At 40.9% G+C, this 24,315-nt stretch overlaps 1 protein-coding gene across 3 annotated transcripts in view; it reads left to right on the forward strand.

The window, feature by feature from the left end:
• The window catches only part of galt (galactose-1-phosphate uridylyltransferase), a 124,790-nt gene extending 114,314 nt beyond the window's left edge, over positions 1–10,476 (forward strand). For all 3 annotated transcript variants that reach the window (XM_036594433.1, XM_036594434.1, XM_036594435.1), the window contains 2 exons: positions 4,740–4,894; positions 9,645–10,476. In XM_036594433.1, the coding sequence (XP_036450326.1) occupies positions 4,740–4,894; positions 9,645–9,719 (230 nt within the window). In that variant the 3' untranslated portion in view covers positions 9,720–10,476. The remainder of the gene's footprint in view (positions 1–4,739; positions 4,895–9,644) is intronic.
• Positions 10,477–24,315: the final 13,839 nt, after the last annotated feature.

The raw sequence follows: 24,315 nt of genomic DNA on the forward strand, positions 1-24,315 counted from the left end.
CTCTTCTGCCTCTGTTGTTCCCAGGACCGCGGAGACGTGACATTCTGTCCAGCTCTGTGCTTGGTCTCATTTGGAAACCCTGCTTGTTCGCCTAGCTGTGGCTTGTCCTCCGTCTTTCTGGCCGAGAGGAGATCAAGAATGTGGTCTATGGGGGTCTAGAATGCTTGTTTATTCAGTCAGGATTCAGTGTATGGCTGCATGATGCAGACTAAATAATGATATTTAGGGCCTAAACGATATATCAGGCAATACTCAGGTGTCCTAGATGTATTGGTAAAGCACCAGTGTTGAGAATTAGTGGTTTCATGACTGCATGACAGTCAGTAAAGCACTGTCTAAGTTTGGTCTTTAAAATAATATTGACTGGTATTAATGGTTAGCAGAATTTTTAGCTCTTAAAAATCTGTATTGGTCACATGATGCTCATATCAGTCAATCCTGTCGCAATTGTATTGCTATTATTAGTGCTTTTTCCACTGAATTTGTCCTCCTCATAGTATGTCCAAAATAAGAGTTTCATTGTGGTTATCTGAGCTTCAAGTGAGAAGTGAGGTCAAGGTGTTCATTTGGTCAAGGATGCATTTGGTTGTTTTCTTTGCTGTTCAGTTCTCTCAAAAGTCTTCACCAGCACCAAAGTTTAAAGGCATCAATGCTTGTCCTGTCCTACTTTTTTATTGTCCAGCTTTCACATTCAGAAAGAACTACAGATGACCATAGCCTGGACAGTTCTGATCTTTATTTGTAAAGAAAAATCTTTCTATTTGACACTCCTTCATCCTTGTTCTGCCAAGTACCAATCTGTGTCGTACTTCTCGACCGCTGCATAAAGCAACATGAACATAATAAATGAACCTCAGGGAGGTTAAAATTAAATTCATGAAAATGTGGGACGTGGACCCTTTAAAAGGCATGATGGCATTTGGTATATATGGTGTATGTGGCCAATATTTCATCTCAGTTTGGGGGCAACTAGCATTGTTCCATAGACATGGTTATAAGGAGGATGAATCCTAGCCTACTTGATTGTAAGCTCAGTCAGTACAAACTAACCCACCGTTACCATGAACTTTCAGCCCCTGCATATTGAGGATCTTTTTGTTCACTTATCAAGGTCTAACTAGCCAGCCTTTAGTGCTGTGGCCTACTTTAGTGCTGTGGTGAGGTCAAGGTCTTGATTTGGTCAAGGATCCATTTGGTTGTTTTCTTTGCTGTTCAAAGTACTTTTAAAGTCTTCACCAGCAAAAAAAGTTCAAAAGAATCAATATTTTTTCTGTCCTACTTTTTACTGCAGAAAAGGCCGTAGCCTGGACAGTCCTGATCTTTATTTGTAGAGACAAATCATTATTTTTGAAGCTCCTTCATCCTTGTTCTGTCAAGTGACAATCTGTGTCATATTTCTTGGCTGCTGGGTGGTTTGTTGTTAATAATTGATCCAGTTAGGCAAAAGCTGTCCACCACTTCTGCATCTTCACTATCATTGGTAAATTACTGCTCTGTTGTGTTGTCATCAACTTTATTTTTTCATATTGAGCTGAAGTTCCGTCTTTGCACTCTATGCTTTAAATTTCTTTCTGAGTGCCTTCAGGTCTTCCTCATCCACATATTAAAGTTACTAATGTTTTTTCCACCAATATTAAATCTTTGATAATCTTCTTCTATTACATTGCCACATATTGCAATACTCTCTGTTCTCTAAAACACAGTTTTATTGTTTTTATTGTTCATGGTTGTTTTATTTAGACCAAAATAACTTTGTTGAATTACATAGATACTTTTGGTCATCAAAATGCCCCCAAATATACACATTCATATGAATATTGCATTTATGCATATTGCCTTGTGCAGATGATATATTGTGCATTCCTAATTTAGTATGTGGTTACCATGTTCTATATTGTTTGTGGGTGAAAATGTCTGCATGTGGAAAACCAAAAGAGAAGAGCTTGGCATTGTTGGGAGAATAGAAACAGTTGTTCCTTACTCAGCGTCCCGCAGTTGGTGAGAACACCCAGCAAGAGGGTCCTATCACTAGAGAAGATTAGAAAGCTTCATTTACAGAGCTTGGAAAAGGCTTCTCTTTCCACTTTCTGACACCATTGTTCTCCGCGCTTTGGGTTCTTTTCTGCATGTGTCGACTCCCCTCTTCCGTCTGCCCTTCCGAGAGTCGTTCTTTACACTTCACATTTTGCCCTTTATCCTCAAAGCCTCTTCATATCTTCCCCTTTTCTGACACCCCACAATTACCGTCCATTTCCCAGTCTTTTAATTGGTCTGAGGGAGAAAGCCAGTGTGGTTCAGTCATTGAGGGGCTGTGAAAGTCGCAATTAATAAAGGACGTCATTACGTGGCGTTTCTTGTGAAAAAGACCTTGTTTTTCTATTTCAATGGAGCTCATTAATTTGAGCAGAAAAGAAAGTTGTTTTGTTTTTGTCACCATTGGAGCAGAGGCTTCCTGATGAGCCGGGGAGGTAGCAAGCTAATTAGCTCCCAGCCCTGTTGTGTGTTAGCACAGTAACACGTTCGTGGCTAATGAGCAACTTCAACCGATGTCACCTTCCGATAGCTGGTGCGTGTGACTTTCTAGGGCAGAATGCCAGACCTTGGGCAGGCGTAAGTGTGCATTTCCTCTAAAGCTTTCACCACTGTCTTAACCTTCAGCAGGTCTGGCCATGCTCACCAAGTCATTTAACCATGCAAGGCCTGTTTGGCGAAGTGAGTATACATCCACAATTAAAGGCTGTGTAATAGGGAAAAGAGCAGAAGTAATATATGTGTGTGAGTGTGCTGCGCGGGCTGCGATGAGTGGAGCCAGGCTGCTGTAGCATCTTGACCAGGTTTTAGATTCTGTAGCCTTGGGCGGTTCAGACTCACTCGGGGGACCTAATATGAACCACGCAATCTGCAATTCAGCCCTCGTCTCCGGGCTTATATAACAAACCCCAGCTCCACTCTTTCGCCAAGTAATGAAATGCATTTCGCATTGAATAATTTAATCAGGACATTGAGACGTGGAGGCCCTTTTTATGAATTCATTTATTTAGCCGGGAAATGGGATGAACAGTGAATAATGCTGCAGGAACACAGAGTCATGACATATTATTCAAAGTGCACCCTGCAAATTGGTGGTCGGTGACGGGCAAAAACTTTTTAACACCTGGATTCTAGCTTTTGTTGTTCGTATCATTCTGCTCCAGGTGTCTGTGGCTCCTAAAGCACTCTAAAAATTAGAAGATAACTTCAAACAAGTGAACGTGGCATGTTTTTGTGGTTGACAACAAGGAGTAATGTAATTGAATAAAGGCATGTCTGCAGTGTCTGTATTTTCTAGCACTGTTTATATATTATTCATGGTGTTGCAACTCCACAAGACATCGAAGCATACAGAATTAAAATGTACATTATGCCATGCTGACAGAGATTGCCTTTATAGCTGCATGTGGAGCTGCCTGCTCTTCCAATTTCCACCGATATGAATATACAGCCCAGTGTGAGATATTAACAAGCAGATTGTTAATGTTGAGTAACATTCTCTTGTACTAATTATGGTAGGTGTCCAGCGCTCGACTTTAGACTTTGGGCCAGGGGGTTCTTTGTTGTGGTCCGTGACCTCCCTGTACGAGAAAATTAATACATTGTTCATAATTGCACTAGGGATGATGTCATCACTGCCATGCTTAAGCAGTGTGTATTGGCTTCTTGAGCCTGGATCAGTTCACTTGCTATGCTTGGCCATTGTGCCAAATGTTATTACTGCTCTAGACATTATTTACTGTAGGCACTGCATTTGTGGAGCTAAGCCCTAAATTATTTTATCTGGCATGAATTAAGATGGCTAGCATCCAGTGGTCTCCCCATAATTTCACACAGCACGGAAAGTAGCACTTCAGTAACAAGTCAAATACAAACTGAGAAAGGTCAACACAGGAGATGGGAAACTTGAGACATCCCGTCTTAGCCAACAAGTGTGAGTGTGCTTGAGCGCAAAATGGTCTGCCCCAAACAGAGTAACACCCCCGGAACCAAGCTATCATGGCCAGAGAGAGAATGTCAGTGGAGGAAATTAACGGCCATTTCATTGCAGCAGACAGGATGAATCAGATTTAACTTGCATGATATGCTTTTCATTCATTATTATGGGGATAAGCGAGCTGGGACTGGGGCCAAACCACTGGTTCTCACAGCCATTTTATAACTTAATATGCACCATGAAACCTTACAAGAGATTTTTCGCATGCCACTGGCGTCCAGACGCTGTTACAGTCGCTGTGTTGTTAATTAAGGCTCTTGCTGGGCCCTGGTGGAATGAATTGTTCTGTGAAGCTCTCATTGTGTCAGCTTTGATCTGGCCTCATACACTTCAGCTGTACCATTTGTGTATGATTGGCAACACAGATGCATACCAAATGATGTTTATCTGTTTTCAATATGGTCATTTTCTTCATTTCATGATATTAATGGTTCCCAAAGGCCTGCTTACCAAGCCAAATTATAAAGTCATTACCTGTCACCTGTGTATTACTTCATTTGGTGAATGATACGCAGCAGACTGGGCTAATAGATTCAACATGTTGATGTCATCTTTGTTAGTAAGTTGCACCATCAACAGATGAGTTGCCAGCTTTTTTCAGCATATCTGTCTTGTATTATCAACTAATAAACTAGAGGAGCTTTGTATCAGATATTAAGCACTGTTGCAGTTTGTTTAGCATTAGCAGTGGATCTTCTGCTGTGTTCTTTAGGAGCCCCAACAGGACGTTACCTGAAGGAAGACATGAGCCACTGGCAGCTGCATGCACACTACTACCCTCCCCTGCTGCGCTCAGCCACTGTCCGTAAGTTCATGGTGGGCTATGAGATGCTGGCACAGGAGCAGCGGGATCTCACTCCAGAACAGGTCAGTCCTCCTCATTCAGGTCACTACACAGATTGGGGTACCTTAACTCTCTGTGGCTGGGCCTCAGGGTGGACTCCACAATTGGCTAACCCATTAGTTTTAGTGTTCTGCTAAAAGTTCTCAAAATAATGTAATATTTTGAGCATGTTCTGTAAAACAGAAAGTTGTGTCTTTCTTATTGCATCATATCCAGCTTTTCAGTATTCCTACTTAGAGCTGTTTACTGTGTTTTGCCATTCAGAGAACTTGTCATTTCTCTCTCTCAGACTGTCACCACTCACTTGCTGTTGAAGGACTATTTACATCATTTTAAACAGTACTGACCAATCATCGTTTAGAGTCATTTCTTCACCACTGGAGCTTTAGAATACTTGCACAAAATAGTGCATAAAATACTTGTTTTTAAGATGCTAAAAAAGACAATTTTTTCAGTAAGGTTTGAAAAGTATGCGGCCAAACCTGAAGTTTGAGGTTTTAGTGATTTTTGTCAACAGCTCTTCCTAAGGAACTCAATTTTTAAAAGGAAGCATGAACTCACAGACAGGATGCCTAGTCACTAATCCATGAACACTCGATTTCAGTGCCCCGTACTTTAATATGGCCAGTTGTCCTGCACTCAACCCTGCTACCTGACTGCAACTCTCAGACACATGTCATGCTGGGTGACCCTGTCTTGTCCACTAAGGGAGAGAGCTGGAATTAGAGTCCTCCATCTCTCGGCCTCCTTTTATCTATCACATCCCTCGATTTGATGTGCCTTTTGGCTGCAAGGTAAGAGGACATCACGTCCAGCTCTTGATTGATGTCCATCTGGACGCACTGATTGATAGCTTGATCAAATTAGCCAGCGCCATTCGGGCGCTGTCAGTCCGCCGCCTGTCAGCGCTGGTCTGTCATGCCAGTGCCTTCGACTTCCTCACTGAGCTGAGTGGCCCACCACCTCCACACCAGCCACCCATCTCAAAATGTCCACAACAATTGCCCAGCTCAGCTCACCATGCCTCCTCAACAATCACTCAACCCCACCCAAACACCTTCACACCATTTACCCAGCCCATCCTACCATCTCTACACCATTTACCCAACCCATCCCACCATCTCCACATCATTCACCTAACCCATCTCACCACCATGCACCTGCTGGTACTGGCTTATGGAGTCTCACAGTTAGGCTTATGATACACAGTTATGCTTATGATACACAGCTATACATATCTGTTGCACCGGATGAGGTTATCAATTTAGATAAGCTGTTAACCTATCTGTACAGCACTGTTAGCTGGATGAATAGAAGTTTTTTTAAACTAAAAAGAAACAAGACAGAAGTACTTGTAATTGGTAGTGAAGGAAAGAGAGAAAAAAGGTTTATAGCAAACTTGGAAATCTGGCTCTACAGACAAAATCTGAAGTTAGAAATCTTGGTGTAATTATGGATTGTGATTTAACTTTTAAACTACACATTGCCAACATTACTAAAACTTCATTCTGTCATTTAAGAATAGCAAGGATGAGACCCTACCTCCAGTTGCAAGATGCCAAGAAACGGATCCATGCTTTTGTGTAGTCTTACCTTGATTATTGAAATGCATTGCTCACAGAAATTCCTGCAAATACAACAAACAAACTACAACATGTACAAAATGCAGCAGCAAGAATATTAACACATACTAGAAAATGAGGTCTTAATAGACAAGTTTTAGCTTCACTCTACTGGCTGCCTGTTTCTTTTAGAATTAACTGTAAAATTTTACTACTAGTTTTTAAATGCAGCACCTTCATACATTTCTGAATACCTGATGAACTATGTTACAGTGCCCGAAGATCATTTAGTGCTAGCCTACTCCATATTCAAAGAAAGAAAGTTTAAAAAAAAGTGTTGAAGCAGCCTTTTGTTTTTATGCTCCGAAGGTCTGGAACGCACCACCAACAAATATGTAACAGGCTCCTTCTATCACATATTTTAAGAAACAGCTTAAAACTTTTTTTCACTTTAGCATTTAACTAGCTTTTATTTTCCTTGCTTTTATTGGAATGTTACTTTTGCATTCATCTTCTTTTAATTATTTTTTTTTTTTTGTCGCTGCTTTTATTTTTTATCTCACTGTTTACTAGTTTTATTTGACTACCTCTTGTTTCTTTTCTTTTTCTTTTGTTTTTTCAGTTTACACTCTAAAGCACTTTGAGCTGCATTTTAAATGTATGAAAGGTGCTATATAAATAAAGACCATAATCATTATTGTTGTTATCCATACCCATCACCTCCACACCAATCATCAAACCTATCCCAAACACCTTCATGTCATTGACTCAACCCAGGACCTCCACAACAATTACCCATGCCAGTCTAGCAATCTCACAACAATAACCTGAACCAGTCCATCTCCTCTGTACTAATCACCCAACCCAATGCTTATACCCCAGGCAGTAGTTATCCATTCCAACTCAGCTCAGTGATCTGAACCAGCTAACCACATCCATGCTAATCAAGCTTGACCAAATTGTGTCAAAGAGAACATTGTGGTCTATTGTAATCTGGACTTTATTTGCCAGTCTGTGATCTGGATGTCTGAATTTGGCACTAGATTGAAGGATGAGTTGGGCTGCATGAGTGCATGCTCATGTGCATGTAACTGATTGTTAGAGCTGTGTATTATGGGACTTCTAGCAGAGGCGCTAAGTGTAATACAGCGGGTGCTTTTTATCTTTCAGCACTGAGATTTCCTGATTGAATGGTTTGGGTTCTGAACATGGTGGCACGCCTCTAGGGTGATTTAATGTGCTGTAACATTTATTATGGCTTAGTGAATGCGGCAGACCCGTGGAGAGCCCATCTGCTGACGCTTATGAGACTGACCTCTGTTAGCTGCAGTGCTGGCCGCTATCAAATTGTGCCAGAGCAGCGGTGGCATAGAAATTAAGCAGTGTGACGCGGCGAAGAAATTGGATCAAGAAATGACCGGCGCTAGAATGTTTAATCACTCGTCTTAGAGAGAGAGAGAGAGAGAGAGAGAGAGCGAGCGCGAGCAAGAGCAAGAACAGAGACTGTAACTTCACCCCCAACTCGGACATCAAAGACCACCACTTATTGTTGCTCAATGTGAATCCCATCCAGTCAGTCACAGCCCTGGGCGGTGTGTGTTTTGTTATGTGGTGACATTATGATGTGATGAGAGGAGTTTGAATTTACTGCCCAGTTTCAACAATGGCCTCAACAAAACACAAAAGAAGAACTTGAGTGTTCTTTCCACTTTAGAGTGAAGTCATTTTCCTGTTGCATATTTGACTGGACATATTGGTAGCCCATGGTCTTTTTAAGCAGTGTAAAGTTGAAGCCATCCAGTGGTGAACGGTGACTATTAGAGTCAGACTTTCAGTTCAGGCCACAGATGTTCAAGCCTCTGTGCTATGCTAATTACGGCTAGCACCCCTATGGGATTTCTAATAGTATGTTAGTACTAAGCTGATGTTGCTGCACATTAACATTTTTGGCTATTTTAGATTAAACACAGATACTTGATGCTTGTAATTGACCTTACATGTTTCTTTTAAAGCATGTTACAGACATTAATATATATTTTTCCTTATTCACTGACCATCACACCTATATGAGCTTGTTGGACATTCCACTCCAAAATTATGGACATTAATATGGAGTTGCCCCACTTTGTGGCTATAACAGTTCCTATTCTTTTGCGAAACTTTCCACAAGATTTTGAACTGTGTCTGTGGGAATTTTTGTCCATTCAGTCAAAAGAGTATTTGTGAAGTTACACCAAGAAGGCCTGGCTCACAATTAACATTCCAACACATCCCAAAGGTATTCAGTGGGATTGAGATCAGGGCTCTATGCAGGCCACTAGAATTCTTCCTCACCAAAATCGTCAAAACATTCTCTATGGAGCTTGCACTTTCATGCTGGAACAGTGAAGAGACTTGCCCAAACTTCCGCATCAGAAGCATGTAATTGTCTGAAATGTCTTTAGGTTTAACGTTTATATCACCCTACACTGAAACTACCGGGCCTTAGACCAAACCCTGAAAAACAGCCCCAGACCATTGTCCCTCCTCCACCAAACTTTACAATTCATACTATTCATTCTAGTAGGTAGCGTTCTCCTGGCATCCGCTAAACCCAGATTCATGATTCATCACTCCACAGAACATGTGCTTTACATATTTCCAGCTGATACTTGGCATTGTACTTAATATCCTAGACTTGTGTGTAGCTGCTCAGCCATAGAAACCTTTTTCTTGAAGCTCCTGATGCGCCGTTCTTAAACTCTGTAGTGAGTGATGAAACAGAGAATAGACACTTTTCACACACTTTGCACTTTAGCATACTGCGTTCCCGCTCTGTGAGTTTGGTCTACCACTTATTTGCTGACCTGTTGTTGCTCCTAGACACTTCCATTCTACAGTAATAGCACTTACAGTTGATCAGAGAGGATTTAGCAGGGCAGGAATTTTACGATCTGACATGTGCCAAACGTGGCTTCCTATGACAGTGCCACAGTCTTTTGTTTCTAAACTAAAACTAAGACTTTACAATGAAATAAGAGTTTTCCCAAAATATTTGTGGAGTTCAAATACAATTAGCATGATGATTCTATTAAATAAAATTGATTTAAAAGTAACAGGTATGTTTTTAGTTCCCATAAATTATAAAGCTTTCTCTGAGAGCCTGTAAGGTCCGGAGTGTTCCCCGCTGAAGCCATCCATTGCAATTGATTTGCTAACTGTGTGTCCACAGGCTGCTGAGAGATTACGGGCACTCTCTGAGGAGCACTACAAGAACGGAGTGAAGAAGGGACAGACAAGCTTGTAAATGGAGTTAAAGTGAGTACAGACTGCCAAAATTTGGAGGAGGCACTCAGGAAGGTCTGCTGAAACAGAATGCTTATATGAATATGAAGTATTCAAATAAAAAAAACCCAGCTTGCTTGTTTCCTAAACCTTGTCTCATGATTTGTCAAGATATTTCCAGGGCCAGCTGAGGATACCTTAGTTGGTTTCAGAGCAAGCCACGAGACCAGATACTTGCTCAGCTTATGGATGCTGATATGATTTGTAAAATCATTTGTATGCCTGAAGTGCAGGTTCTCTAGTGCATTTGTTGATTTAACATTAAAAACACGAAATGAATCATCAAGCCAACATTTCTCAGGGAAACAAATGTATGCAAGTCCCTCTCCACCATAGCTCTTGAGCAATTGGTCAGTAATGGAACATGCCAGCTGTTATTTTCTGAGTAATATTTATGGTGCTGATCTGTATTCGTAAATATACTGTCTTCTGTCTTTTTACCTTTTTTGCTTGTGCACTAAACAGTTCTGTATTTGTTTCCACAGAAATCTTGTCATTTTACTGTAAAACCTTTAACTGATATTGTTCCTTCACTTTTGTTTTACATGATTGTATAGTCAAGAAATGAGTGCTCATAAAGAAAAGCCAAAGATTAATTCCCTCTATAGCGAAAACAAAGTTAATGCTGTCTTACCTAATATGATGAGTAACCCTTTCAAATACTTATTAATTGCTCATCTGTTTTAGGAATTGCTTATCAATAAATAATTACCCACAAATAAGATGCATGCTGAGACTCTATAACAGAAACAAAAAGTGTTTGAAAGCATAATCCACGGCAGCTTCCCCAAAACTGCCGTGGATTATGCAAAAGTGCAGAGACTTGTTACGAGGGTTGTCCTTCCTCTTTTAGCAGTGCCTGTAGGACTTGAGCTTCAGTTAAGCAAATGTCCCAAATTGATGACGTTCAGAGGCGAGACGTTTTCCCAGAAAAGCCAATTAACAGCGGCACAACAGAAGGCCCTGCGCCTTCGCCAGGTGCTCTATTGCTCTCTCTCTCCGTCAGCAGCTCTGGATGCGCTGAAGACTCCGCCGGCCCAGCCTGTTTCTGCCCCTGCCCATCTGCTCCAGTGTCTGGCGCTATTCGAGATGCTGGACCAGACGCGCTCACACAGTCAACGTCATTGAGCTCTTCAGTATATTTTAGAGATGGAGGGAATTATAACTCATAAACAGGCTATAGGCAGCATCTAGGTTTAAGAGAGTGCTTTGTTCACTTTGTCAGTTGGTTTGTCACTAAATGGAATTGATGAAATGCACTACAGGCTTAGTTTAGAAGCAGCGATTATATGAAAAAACATATTTTTCTAGGAGATAACAGACAATAATCTGTTCATTAGCACAGAACAATAGAGCTTGGATAAATATCAGCAGCAGTGCAGCAATGGTGTCCAACAAACTGATCCTTAATGAGTTTAGCTCCTGGTTATCCTGCAGAGTTTTATTGCAGCTCTAATCAGATCCACCTGATGCTCCTATTCAGGTGCTCCTGAAAGGCTAGATTAACTGAATCAGGTTTGTTACATTAAGAGGAGTTTGAAATTAATTAAAACTGGTCAGTGTAAGGGACTGTTATCAACAGAGTGTGAAGACTTTTTTCACTGAATGTGCTACAGTGAGAGTGCAGTGCTGCACGCCAATGAAATTTCCTAGAAAAATAAATTATTTTATTAGACGAGATAGAATAACATTGTTTTGGGTTCTGGCAAAGCAGCTTGATTGCGAACTCTTGTACTGTGTACATATACATACCCATACATGCATATATACACTGACTGGCCACTTCATTAGGTACACCTCTTTGTTTCTACACTCATTGTCCATTTTATCTGCTCCATATATCATATAGGGGCATTTTATGGTTCTACAATTACAGACTGTAGACCATCTGTTTCTCTGCATACTTTGTTAGCCCCCTTTTACCCTGTTCTTCAATGGTCAGGACCCACAGGACCACCACAAAACAGGTATTGTTTGGATGGTGGGTCATTCTCAGCACTGCAGTGACACGGACATGATGTGGTGTGTGTTAGTGTGTGTTGTGCTGATCTGAGTGGATCAGACACAGCAGTGCTGCTGGAGTTTTTAAACACCTCAGTATCACTGCTGGACTGAGAACAGTCAACCAACTAAAAAGCATCCAGCCAACAGCGTCCTGTGACCGCTGATGAAGGATTAGATAATGACCAACACAAACTGTGCAGCAGCAGATGAGCTGTTTTCTCTGACTTTATGTCTACAAGGTGGACCAACAAGGTAAGTGTGTCGAATAAAGTGGACAGTAAGTGGACACAGTGTTGACACCAGCAGCACTGCTGTGTCTGATCAGCTCTTACTAGCGCAACACACACTAACACACCACCACCATGTCAGGGTCACTGCAGTGCTGAGAATGATCCACCACCCAAATAATACCTGCTCTGTGGTTGTCATGTGGGGGTCTTGACCACTGAAGAAAAGGGTAAAAGGGGACTAACAAAGTATACAGAGAAACAGATGGACTACAGTCTGTAATTGTCGAACTACAAAGTGCACCTATATAGTAAGTGGAGCTGAAGTGGGCAAAGAGTGTAGATACAAGTTAGGCGCACCTAATGATGTGACCGGTTGGTGTATTTGCACAAACAGGTTGTAAATTAAATGAAAAATCTGAAAAAATGAGTGGGGAAACAACGCACGCAGATGCTGTGGCATGTGTAAACTGCTGAGTGGGCCCAGGTGACCTTGATTTTGGCTCAAAGGGGCAGAAGGGAAAAGATCTAGGTGATGATAAAAGAGAGTTCACAAAAGCTTTAGTCACAAAAGCTTCTCAACTGGCTAGTGTTTCAATAGTAACTGACTGAAGTGGCATCTGCATTTAGATTTATAGGGAAAGACATCAGTAAAGTAAGTTGGCAGTCGTGATTGAAAGAAAAGAAACTGTTCCTCAGGTGACTGAGAACATCAAGGCAGGATGTGATCAGACTGCCAGCAAGAGCAGTTTGTCCACAACTACATAGAGAGGGATATTGTAGGGCTGCAACGCGTAATATCTACTATTACAAAGACATGCAGATTTGAGAGTTCAGTGGTATAAGAACCATATATACTTGTCTAGAGCGATGTGAAAATAAGTGATACATTCAAACAAGTTATCCTTCACCATGTTCTCCACAAGTGGGGGAGTGCATGTGCAGCATACATTAAGACAAAAGTACAGGCCACAAAGCTTGACCCCATACAGTAAGGGAGGTCTGGTTGCTCAGTTATGCTGTAATGGGAATTTTGCTGGTAGGGTTTGGGTCCACTTGTCTCTCTAGATGGAAGGAACACAAAGTTATTCTGACTGATGATCTTTATCTTATGATGTAACTCTAATCCCGATGAGGGTGGTCTCTTTCAGGATGACAGTATCCCTATCCACGGGTCACTGAACGAGTTAGTGAGTATGAAAATGATGTAAATCGTATGCTATTAGCTTCACAGTCACCACATCTCAATTGAACCGAACGCTTTATTGTTTTTTTTCTTTAGTTTGCCACCTGCCTAATATATGTTTACTTGTATGAAAATATAATAGATTTGCTCAATGAGAAATATTCACAATGCTTATATGCTGAAATTACTGCATCATAAAATCACTGTGTGCTGTACATAAAAAAAACAGTGATTTTCACTGTTAGGACAGGGAGGTTTATCCACGACTGAGAGTAAGTATGGTTTGATCAATTCTGAGCCATCATATTAAGACTAATTTCTTGCACTGAACAGTGTGTCTCTTTTAAGTCTGAGATTGGAAATCCATAAAAACTTTTTCTCCCTCTTACACCATTTTCTCATGTCTGGCAGTGAAATAATCACAAAATAACATCTTCATCTGAAAATCAAAAAGCACTTTTGTGTGTCTGTCAAATTGTAGCAGACATACAGTGTACAGGCCTGCACTATTTTTCTTAGGGATATTATGTTTTGCTGTTTGAGTCAAGTGTGGGAAATATGCACAGAGCGAAGGACATCAGGCGATAACATTATCTTTTGGCTAGGGTGGTAATTTGTCTTCGGCTGCAGATTGGATCCTTGTCCTGTCATCTGCCGCCTGAGCATTTTTTCCCCCCCGCGTGTCTGCCCTGCTCCTTCCTTCGCCGTCCTTTCTCCCCCCATCCTTCACGCCGAACTTCTCCCAAACTCCCCACTTTTCTCATTAAAAGCGCTGTGTTATGGATGGCTCCCCTGCTCCGGGTTGGAGTATTGATACTGATCGATCATTCTGATTTCCATAAGAGCTTCAGCGCTGCTGCCAGTGCAGTCTGTCCCTGTCCCAATCCGGCTCCAACCCCTAGCGGCAGCTCATCTGTCTTCGGCCCAATTTATAGGTCATGAATGCCATTACCATCTGGCCTTCTCTGTAATCCATAAGGAGATATGTGTTTATTAAAAACTTTGTCTCTGGATCGATCCAGGCCCCCCCGCTTTTTTCCTCCTTCAGTGCAAAAACCACAGTGGCTGCATGTCCTCCTGGCAGTGAGGGATGCTGATGATGGCAGATTAATTTTCTTTTTAGGAGACTTACTTAAACGATTCAGAACATCGCAGGGCAGACTTGTGTATCATAGTTATACATCTGAAAGCTAGTGAATTATTTCTGCTGTTGAGTTTGAGGTAGTTCACTAACAAATGGCTTCAAATGCTGCTTTGTCACATATTTATAAGGGCTATGCATGTCTCTTTTCCTGAAACTTTTTGGCTCAGAACAAAGCTGTTGGATGGGTTCTTCTACTGGGAAAACATAGATGGGTTTTGGAACCACATCCATGGACGGAACTCCGAGCCATCAGCACTTTTTTCATAGCTCCTGGGAGAAGGACAGGGCAATATTTATTTACAGTTATTTGTGCTCAAAACATTTAGAGCCACTGAATTGGTTATCAAGTACACGTTCAGGAAGACAAGGACACTGTTCTAATGAATATTACGTCAAATATGAGTATATACTGTAGACATAGTAAGTGACTTCTCCATTCATATTTTTCTTTCAATACCTAGGGAAATGAGTCAGTCTATTCAAAACAGGAAGAAACCTACCACAATCAAGTCTTTAAAATGATCATTTATTGTTGTATGTAATGCATGGATTTTGATGTGTGTGTTGACAGATATGTGTCATTTATGAATAACTGACTGACAAATGTGAATCGCCAAGGCAGAAAGATGGGTCTAAGCAAAAATTCGAACAATAAGATTTGTAACATAGCTTCTGCTTAGCTTCTGACTGTGTGGTCATCAACTTTAGTCGTCTCATCATGTCTGGTCTGACTTACTCGTTATATGAAGTGTTGAGTTTCAGCTTCCTGCTCCCAGGAAGCTGAATCATGCCCTTCTATCACTGCACCCGGCCGTGCCTCATGGTGGGATAAGTCTACCAGACTTATCCCAGGGAATGCCGGCAAGCAAATGTAATGGTCATTCCAAGATTCCGGAACAGGCAGAATGGTTTGTGTGTTTTTGTTTTTGTACATATTTAGGACACTGTCCTGTCTTGAGAACTTAAAAGTACCTAATGTTTTGTCTTTTGAAACTGGCTACTGTGTACTGAATTTAAGGTTGTTGATTTTTCATCTGCATTGACCAACCCATTTCTTCAAATTTAATGCCGTTTTACCATTTATTTACTGAATTTAATATATTGTGGGAAAAAATGTACCATGTGCAAAAGGTTGTTTAATCCAAATCTGTTGTAGACAATTAATTCAGAAGTATTTGACTTATACAGGAATAATGTCAGGAACACTGGTCCACTGTGCAATGTGGTTGGACAAACACTATCAGCATTGAATGGTCATCAGAAGTTTAGTGTTAATTGGGATCTCATCACAAGAGTGTATAAAAAGTGTGCAACACAACACCAGAGGCAGTGGTCTGATGAAATAAAACCTCTTTTGCTACAACCTGGAGAAAACATCTCTGTTTTGTCTGTTTTTGTTTAATTTGTCACCCGTCTGAATAAGAACTTGTCCTGACCAGATGTAAAAACAATTGTGTTTGCATTTCTATCTGAAATAGAATCCAAATGGAAACATAGTGAAAAAAGGCTGAATGTTCCCGAGGATCACGTTTGCACTGAGGTCCAAACTGCTTCTCATCGTTGATTAGAAGTGAGACAGTGGCAGGAACTGTGCCTCTACAAGGGGAGCTAAAAGCAGCGAGTGTATTTTTTGTGGGGGAAGTTGAATGCTTCAGTGCATGATTGTAAACTGCGTTTATTTGTTTGTTTGCATGAGAATGCATGAGCGGAAATGTGGGCCGGAAAAGGACGCCGCATGAAGCCTTCCTTGTTTGCTATATCCTATCGTCCTTGAAAACGCAGATTGCTAACTGTACTTTGGCAAACAGATGCTTGCACACCTACCAAGCCATACTGTGTATGTGTGAGTGTGTGTTTGTCGTCCACCTGTACATACTTGCTGCAAATGAGGCGGCAAATTGAACGCTCCCCTGCAGAACAGTGCCTTCATCCTCCCTCCTCTTCCTCTCTCTCTCTCTCTCTCTCTCTCTCTCTCTCTCTTTCTGCTTGGCCTAGTATGCTTGCCCAAGTATATTTGTTGCAGTTGTAGATGTTCCAAAAATCAATCACGTCGTCCAAAAAAGCCCTTAGGACTGCAAGGCACGGTGGAGAGTGATCAAATTGAGCAAGCGAGCTATTTCATGCTCTGCACTATGGAAAGTAAATTGGGGGAAAAATGATCCAATTCAGGATTCGTCTGCCTCTGTATTTCTGTCTATAATCAGCTCAGCCTCGGCGCGTTGCTTTTAAGGCCACCTGCCAGCTTCTTTACCCTCTCTGTTGCTAAGATTCAACCATAACCTAAGAAGACATGATTGTTAGATTAACATTGAGACAACACATTCTACAACGACCCATGTCTAACTGCATTGGAATGGAGTGAGTCTACAGATTGAGCCCCGCCCACTTTTTTATATCGTGTTGCTGCATGCCAATTTCTCCATCTGCCGGCTGTTCTTTGCCTCATTCCTGCCTCTTTTAACACTGTTTGTTTAGAAGAAAGGTGAAATCACCCATTTATCCAGAGCCGTGCACGGAGTTCCTCCCATAAAACTCAACTGTCACACGAGTCTGTGTTTTGCTTCACTGGCTTCAGGTTTTACAAGCTGAGAGGCTTCATAAAGCAGACAGCCATCATTAATTTGGTTAGAGGGTAGATCAGGCCAGCGGTTCTGTCTCAACTGTTGTTGACCTCAGCTTATCCTTTTGAAGCTCCATCCGTCATTAGATGCCAATTTATTTTCCACAGACGCAATAAATAAAAGCGGAGAAGATCATCAAAATCTACCTAGAAGGAACAGCGTTTACCTTAGAGCCACTCATTCCTCCTTTCTTGTGTAGTCAGTAGCTCAGTAGCTGCAGTTAAGTAGCTGACTAAACTGGCTCTATTTGCCTAAAGGGCCCCGGCATTGATTTGATATGGATGAAGTGTCTCCCTATTGTGAATACACTGACTAAGCAGCGAAGCTTAGTGTCCTTCATAGCGGCGAATTCTAAACATAAATGTATGGATTATTGCAGATGGTTGCACTTTTCCTCTGATCGTTAGCTCAACTGCCTCCTGACAACAAGGCCTCCTTGCCCCCCATTAATTAAACACTTTTTTTTCCACTGGCGGAGCCGGCAGTGCTAAACACTTGCTCCTCGTGATACACAGCGCTTGATTGGTACATGTGGAGCCCTGGGAAGCCTTGGGGAAGGTGATGCATAGTAATGAGGGTGGCCCTCACCTTCTTTATTCCACACCGCTCTCCATTAGTGGTGTGTCGGCACAGCTATCGATCTGCCTGTCTTTTTGTGTTCTTTTGCATACTGTTAAACAAGCACTCTTGGACTCTTGAATGAAGTAGATTATTGGGCATCATGGTGATGAGCGATGCAGGTTTTTCAACAATATTATGCATCTTAATTAAGTGTTAAGTTTGTGTATGAGAGCTCATCCATGAGATTGACTTTATAAGAACCTTTAATAGATACATCCGAAATGATCTGGTAGGATGGAAGCTAATCAGAATCAAAACATCTTTGAGACTGAGTGGTGTTTAAGACGTGTCAGGGTTCCCATGTGTCCTGGAAAACCTGGAGACGTATAGACTAGTTTTCCAGTCTTCGAAAGTGCCAGGAAAATAAGAAACACTTGGGGAAAAAAAAGTCCTGGAAATTTTAGTGAAGGGCTGGAAAAATGTACAGTTGGAGCATTAAGCCACCAGTGTTGCATATTCTAGCAAATTGTTTCTTGAATACTGCTAGAAAAGCTGCTGATGCCCAGTTTGAGTGTGGTTTGGAATGCTGTGTTGGGACACCAGGTTGAGTGAGGCTACCTTAACACAGCATCTAATGTTCATTTCTGATGTATTTGTTACATATCAGTATCAATACATGCAATGTTATTAACAACACATTTGAATTCATCACCATGGTGAAAAATCAGCTAGATACTCTCTTATGATGAAGGTGCAATTTCCTCCTCTAATCTGGTTTGACCGGTGCACTCTCTCCTGCAGCTGACATGGCATCTGCTGCAGTTGTAAGCAGTGTGGTGGCAGGCAAACTACGAAGCTTTCACTGGCTCCTGGCTTGTCCTGTCAGAAAACTGTAGGGCCGGGGCCGACAACCCAAATGTTAAGAAGTGCCATTTTGTCCTTTTAACAAAAATCAATCCACCTTGGAAGCCACAACATTTGTTCCATTTTAACATCTTGGCTGTAAATACTTTATTACTAATACTAATATTAAATATTTAGTTGAGCTATAGCCGCTTTTCTCACATCTCCAGCAGGAAACCTTTCTTCAAAATTGGAATGTCTCTCAACGAAGTCACCGTCTCATTCGCTAACTTCTTGTTTGAATTTTCCCGTTCCACCTTAAATGGTATCTGAGGCGCCAGAATGTACCTGTGGCACCATATAAGGTGGAGCAGGAAAATTCAAGCAAAAAACTTCAGCTTCACGACTTTTTAGTGTTTGACAGTTTCTCATTGCAGATTAAACGTATCAGGAAACCAGCTGAGTGCTTATAAATGCAAATAAGTCCATTTGTCTAAATTATCAATGTTTGTCTTAAATTTTTCTCTTTGTCTTTTTGTTAGCTACTAGCCAGCTAGGCAAGACTGTTGTCTGTGTTGCTATGGGACCAGCAATCTGAGCACCAGTCTTCAGGGTTAAAGGGTGAATTAGCAGATATAGGCTACATTAACTCCAGTGTTTATGACCATTTAGTTTTAAAACTGTGTTCAAACAATCAACAAGTTTTTTTTACTGCAAAGTAGGATTATTTTATTTTTATCTAAAAATCTAATTCTGCTGTGGTGCCACAACAGGGCAGTAAAAGAGCTGCATGGTGCATTACCAAACATTTATTTACGAATTTAACTAACTATTATAAGTAAGTTTTGAGTCATTGTGTGTTCTTTTCTTTTTTTAAATACAGGGAAACTGTATATACTGAACACAGGGAGGTTGAAGTTATCATCTGTGGTAAATCAACCTTATTCTAGAGATGCAGCAGTAGACATTATGTTGAAAAAAGTTGGAGTAGTTGGAGGATGATGGGACGCAGTGGGGCTGTAGATCTACGCTACAGAGATATTGACTGTGAGAAACAGATTATACAGTTTGGAGTTTGGGACGTTAATTAAAACTTGAATTAGTAGCCTTATACTCACAGCAGGAAGTCAAGATATTTGTACGTCAACTATAATTTCCATGAAGACATAAGCTTGAAATCAGTTTTTTAACCCTCAAAGCTTTGTGTATGTCATGGTGGTAAACATACACGCTCTGCTCATGAAGCCACAGCTTGGGAGCTTGTTTACTTGTGTGTGAAAAACTGCTGGTAACCCCTGCAAAACATGTGCAGCCGTGGACAAACATTTTCCCAGGGGAAAAGAAATTAAACTCACCCGTCATTGACACACACATGCACATCCAGCAGTTACGTCCTTCACACACAGGGTGCAAGGGTGTAATCATGAAGCAAAGCTTCTAATTAAAGGGGGGGTGGGGGGGGTGGGGAAGGGGCTGGTATGGTCCTGTTTGTTAACTGAAGCATTTTCCATGGTTTTGCATTAAATCCCACCAAAATGCAAATGGATGCAGTGGCCTGCTAGATTGACCCGTCAACACTGCTGTTCAGACGTTATGGAATCATACAGTTTTGTTCATCATTCTGGACATATCTGTTTCTTAATTTTTATGTGTTTCTGGAAATTATTTAAAATGTATGAATTTGTAAAGCAAGGGTGCCCAAGGATAGTTTAGTTCCATTGGAATGTTAGAATGCAACTACACTCCATGGAGACGGATCACCAGAATCAGCTTTCGGCACCCATAATTAGCATCATATTAGAAACATTTTATACATGTATCTGCAGCAAAATTGATTTTCCATTACTAAATTGAAAATGAAATCTGTATTTCCAAACTTCTTAACTGTTGTTTCAACCTTATGAATGGTGAATCCATTCCAACTTTTGAATAGTGATTCCAAACATTTGAATGGTGATTACAAACCTCTGAATTGTGATTCCAGTCTTTAGGATGTTGATTCCAAACTTTGTACTGTGATTTCAGTCTTTTCTAATGATGATTCCAAAATTCTGAATGGCGATTTCAGACTTTTTACCTGTGTTTTAAAATTTCTGAACTTTTGAACTGTTATCCCATATGTTTGAATGTACACTCTAAACTTTAGGGTGGCGATTCTAATCTTTGGAACCGTGATTTTAAATGTTTGAAAGGTCATTCCAAACTTCTGAACTGTGATTCCACTTGTTTGAATTTACACTCTAAACTTTGAATGTTAATTCCAAACATTTGAACTGTGAAGTCAAACTTCTGAACTGTGATTCAGAAACTTACTAGTGTTTATGCTGTTTAGCCTGGTCTGGTTGATCTGGGTGTGGGGCCTTGCTGAAAGTGGAGTTAATGGTTTGGTGGGATGTGCGTTGAGCCGCAACACTGACTGTGACGTTAGAGAGATGGCCACCACAGCGAGGGGAAACCCGGAGGTCCAGGCTTAATGTGGGAGTGTTAATGGCGTCGGGTTTTGATGCACCTCCAACGCTGCTACTCCCACAGACCACAGCGGGTGATAAATTCAAGCAGAGGGGCTGTGCTGGGGACATTCTGTAAGGCATAATGCTGCCATATGTTAACGGTGGTTGAATTCATATTTGTATGTACTTACTGTACAGTGATAGATCAAAAAAAGTGATGGAAACACCAGCTGGTATTTTAAAATGCGACTGAAGTGTCATCGATGCATGTAATTTACCTTAATTGTACAAGCTGATACTGTCTCCCAGATTACCAAAGATGCAGTTTAAAATGAACACTTTGATGTGAAGTGCTTCTAACGCAACACAGGTACATTATCTAACAGGCTTTGAGTGCAGTCAAACAGCTGGCATCTGAATTACAGAGTGTAAATTAAAAAAAAAAGTTATTTAAGTTATGAGAAGTGAAGATATCAGCATGCTATATTGATGCTCTCACAAGAGGAAAAACTTGCATAAAAACTGTTCAGCAGGTCTAATCCTCACAAAATGTGTAAAGGACATGACGCATATTAGTTTGTGAGAGAAAATAGATAAAAACACGGATGACACTTGAGTAAGTACTAGTGTTTATGGTAGTTGTAGTCCATCAGGTAGTTTCCAATACTACAGACAAATTCAAATGTTTGTAAACAAAGAGCCTTGAGAAGTATAAAATATCAAAAAAGTTGTTTTGTGTGAGGCTTTAATTTCATATGTAAAGCCAGCAATGATTTGGGAATTTGTCCTTTGATTGCAAAAGAATAAAGTGAGCCAAAAGACAGATCTGGATTCTGAAGTGTGTACCAAATAGCACCAAATAATCTGGCTCTCATCTAATATTAATCTGACTTGGTTGTGATTCAGTCTACAGTGGCTGAAAGATTCCTCTTCACTTTTGAAAAACCAAGGCAGTTCACTTGATTAAAAAAAAATCATGTTTATTAATGGATGACTCGGTCTCGGTTCCTTTGTGCTACAAAGGTGCTCGGTTCCTTTGTACAGCCTTGTTGGATGAATGACTGACAAAGTAACATCACAGCAATTCTTAGACCAAAAAATGATTCTAATTTGTCGCCATTCAGAATGTAAACAGTGCTTAAAGAAGTTAATACAGTGAAATTACTTTGGTTTCATATCAGCTAGCTAAAATCATTGTATACCGTCTTCTTCTTCAGCCTAAACACAGCATATTTAGCCAAATCACTACAAACCTAAGGGTCAACTTTTTGTGCAAGTTTAGTTGTATGTACACTGTGCATGTGCAAAACTCTGTGCATGCAAGTTTAAGCTTAAAGCGTCAACTTTTGACAACATAACCTATTTACATTACACCGGTCTTTTCTGGATTTGCAGATGCGTGGGCAGCACCGCAGAGCTATTTAATTTTGCCATTCATCTAGGCCATAACGGGTATAATGCAGACTTTCAGAAAAGTTGTTTTGAATGCAGGTATAAGCAAACTTCGTCCATGGAGTTACCCAAAAGTTTACATTTTTTTTCCAGAAAATTCCATAAAATAAAAAAATCACAAATTTCAGACAAACAAATTATGCCTTCCAAAGCAGGTAATACACAATGTGCAAATCTTTACATTTTGGTTTTAGTATCAAGCATGGAATCCTTAGTGTTTTCAATATGTTTGCAGCCATGCGGCCTTGAGAGTTGACATGATGTTGAGCACTTCAGTGAACGTCACCAAACGTAGGTCCACAGTTTGTGTGAGCGGAGGCCCTGGGGTCGGAGTATGGAGATTTAGATTGTACGTAAGATGGCAAATATGCAAATTAAGTGCTTAAAGTGTCCCCTCGTGGGGAATGTGAATTATTCTGGAGAAAATTAATTATCTGTACATTTCACAAATTACAGTCAAACTTTTTCACATGATAATGAAGCCACTTCCATTTGCCTCACACTTGTGCAACATCAAAAGTCCAGCACAAAACTAAAGAAGCACTAACTTCACACACCAATCATGTCTTGGCTAGATAAAAAATGTGTAAATCAGATTTTTTTCGCAGAGTTATTGCTTCAAGGTCACCCAACAAGGACACATGGATGCAGTGTCTGTTCTACTCATCATTCATGCTAAATGGCACCAAAAACAAGTCAGTCTGTTCACTTTCAGAGTGAAACTGTACCAAAAACCAGACGCCCTCTCACGCACAGCACACCCAGAGTTTGTGATTGCTTGAGTGTCCATAAGCGGCTGTGTTAAGTAAGGCCCATTGGGCTGGCCTCCTGCTCGCTGCTGCAGATGGCCAAGGGGCCTGAGCCAGTGCTAGCCGATGGAGCCGTGTGGCTAATTAAAAACTGAGCAGAAGGTATGCGCACGACGTGTGTGTGGTGCATGTGTGGTTTGCATGTGCATGTGTTGTGGTTGTCGCATCAAAAGCAGACCCTAAACTGTCACATCCACTCAGACAATAAAAGACTTTGCTATCATATCTTGTTGGACAGCACTGAGAATTTTAGCTAAGATGCATTGGTCAATAGATGAGAAGCAGGAGTTGGTATTGCGCTAGAAATTGGCATGAGGTACATTTAATTGTCAATGATTATTGCTAGCAGTAGCTCCGGCATTTATAGCCTAAAGTGCATGAAGGTGAAAGTGTCATGACAGTAGCAGGGTATAGTCATATAGCACAATGCATATCAATGTACTGTATGGATGGAAAAAGTAGGTGTGATAGTGAGGGTATGTCCAAGATCCAAGGATTCTTTAGGGGAAAAAATAGACAAATATTCAGCCAAGAATTGTCATTTGGCTCTTTCTGTTAGATAGCATGTGGTACTTGATGCTTCTTAATGAGTATTCATAGTAGTTCACAGCTAAATTTTAAAAGGAAATCCATTACTTCTGTGAACGTTACCTGGGTTCTAAGTTAAATGAGGTGTCTGTATTCTGCATTTTAGAGCACGCACGGCCAGCACCGCTAAATAAACGATGGCGAATTTCTTAAAATTGGCCATTTCAGACCAACTATTGTTTCAAGCTCATTTTTTCTCATCAAAAACTAATTTACCTTACAGTTCTGCTTTTCCCAAGTGATCTTGTGCTAGTGTTACCCACACCCCTCCATACATTTCACCACCTAATCATTTTTCCACTCATAAACCTACGGTGATCTGAGATCAAACAGCTTTCAGCTTGCCAGAAAGATTGATTAGATCTGATTACAGAGCTTTTGACGTTGCGCAAGTGTAGCCACTCCAACAAGACTCCAGTGCTGACCACGTCAAAGTTATGGGCCGACTGTCTGTGTTGATATTTTTTATTTTAGTTCATTTTTGTCAGTGTGGCGTTATGGTACAGAGTCAGTGAGAGTGAAATATGATAATAGTCTGATTGGGAGTATAGCAGGCAGGCCATTTCTGCATGAGATTCCTTCAGGGCTGCTCTAGTATGCTGGCACTTTGGATATTTATTAGAACCGCTGACACCGTCAGGGTACAAAGCAAGACGGTTCATTTTACCTCAGC

This window comes from Colossoma macropomum, unplaced genomic scaffold (assembly GCF_904425465.1).
Source record: "Colossoma macropomum unplaced genomic scaffold, Colossoma_macropomum, whole genome shotgun sequence".
Classification (NCBI taxonomy): Eukaryota; Metazoa; Chordata; class Actinopteri; order Characiformes; family Serrasalmidae; genus Colossoma; species Colossoma macropomum.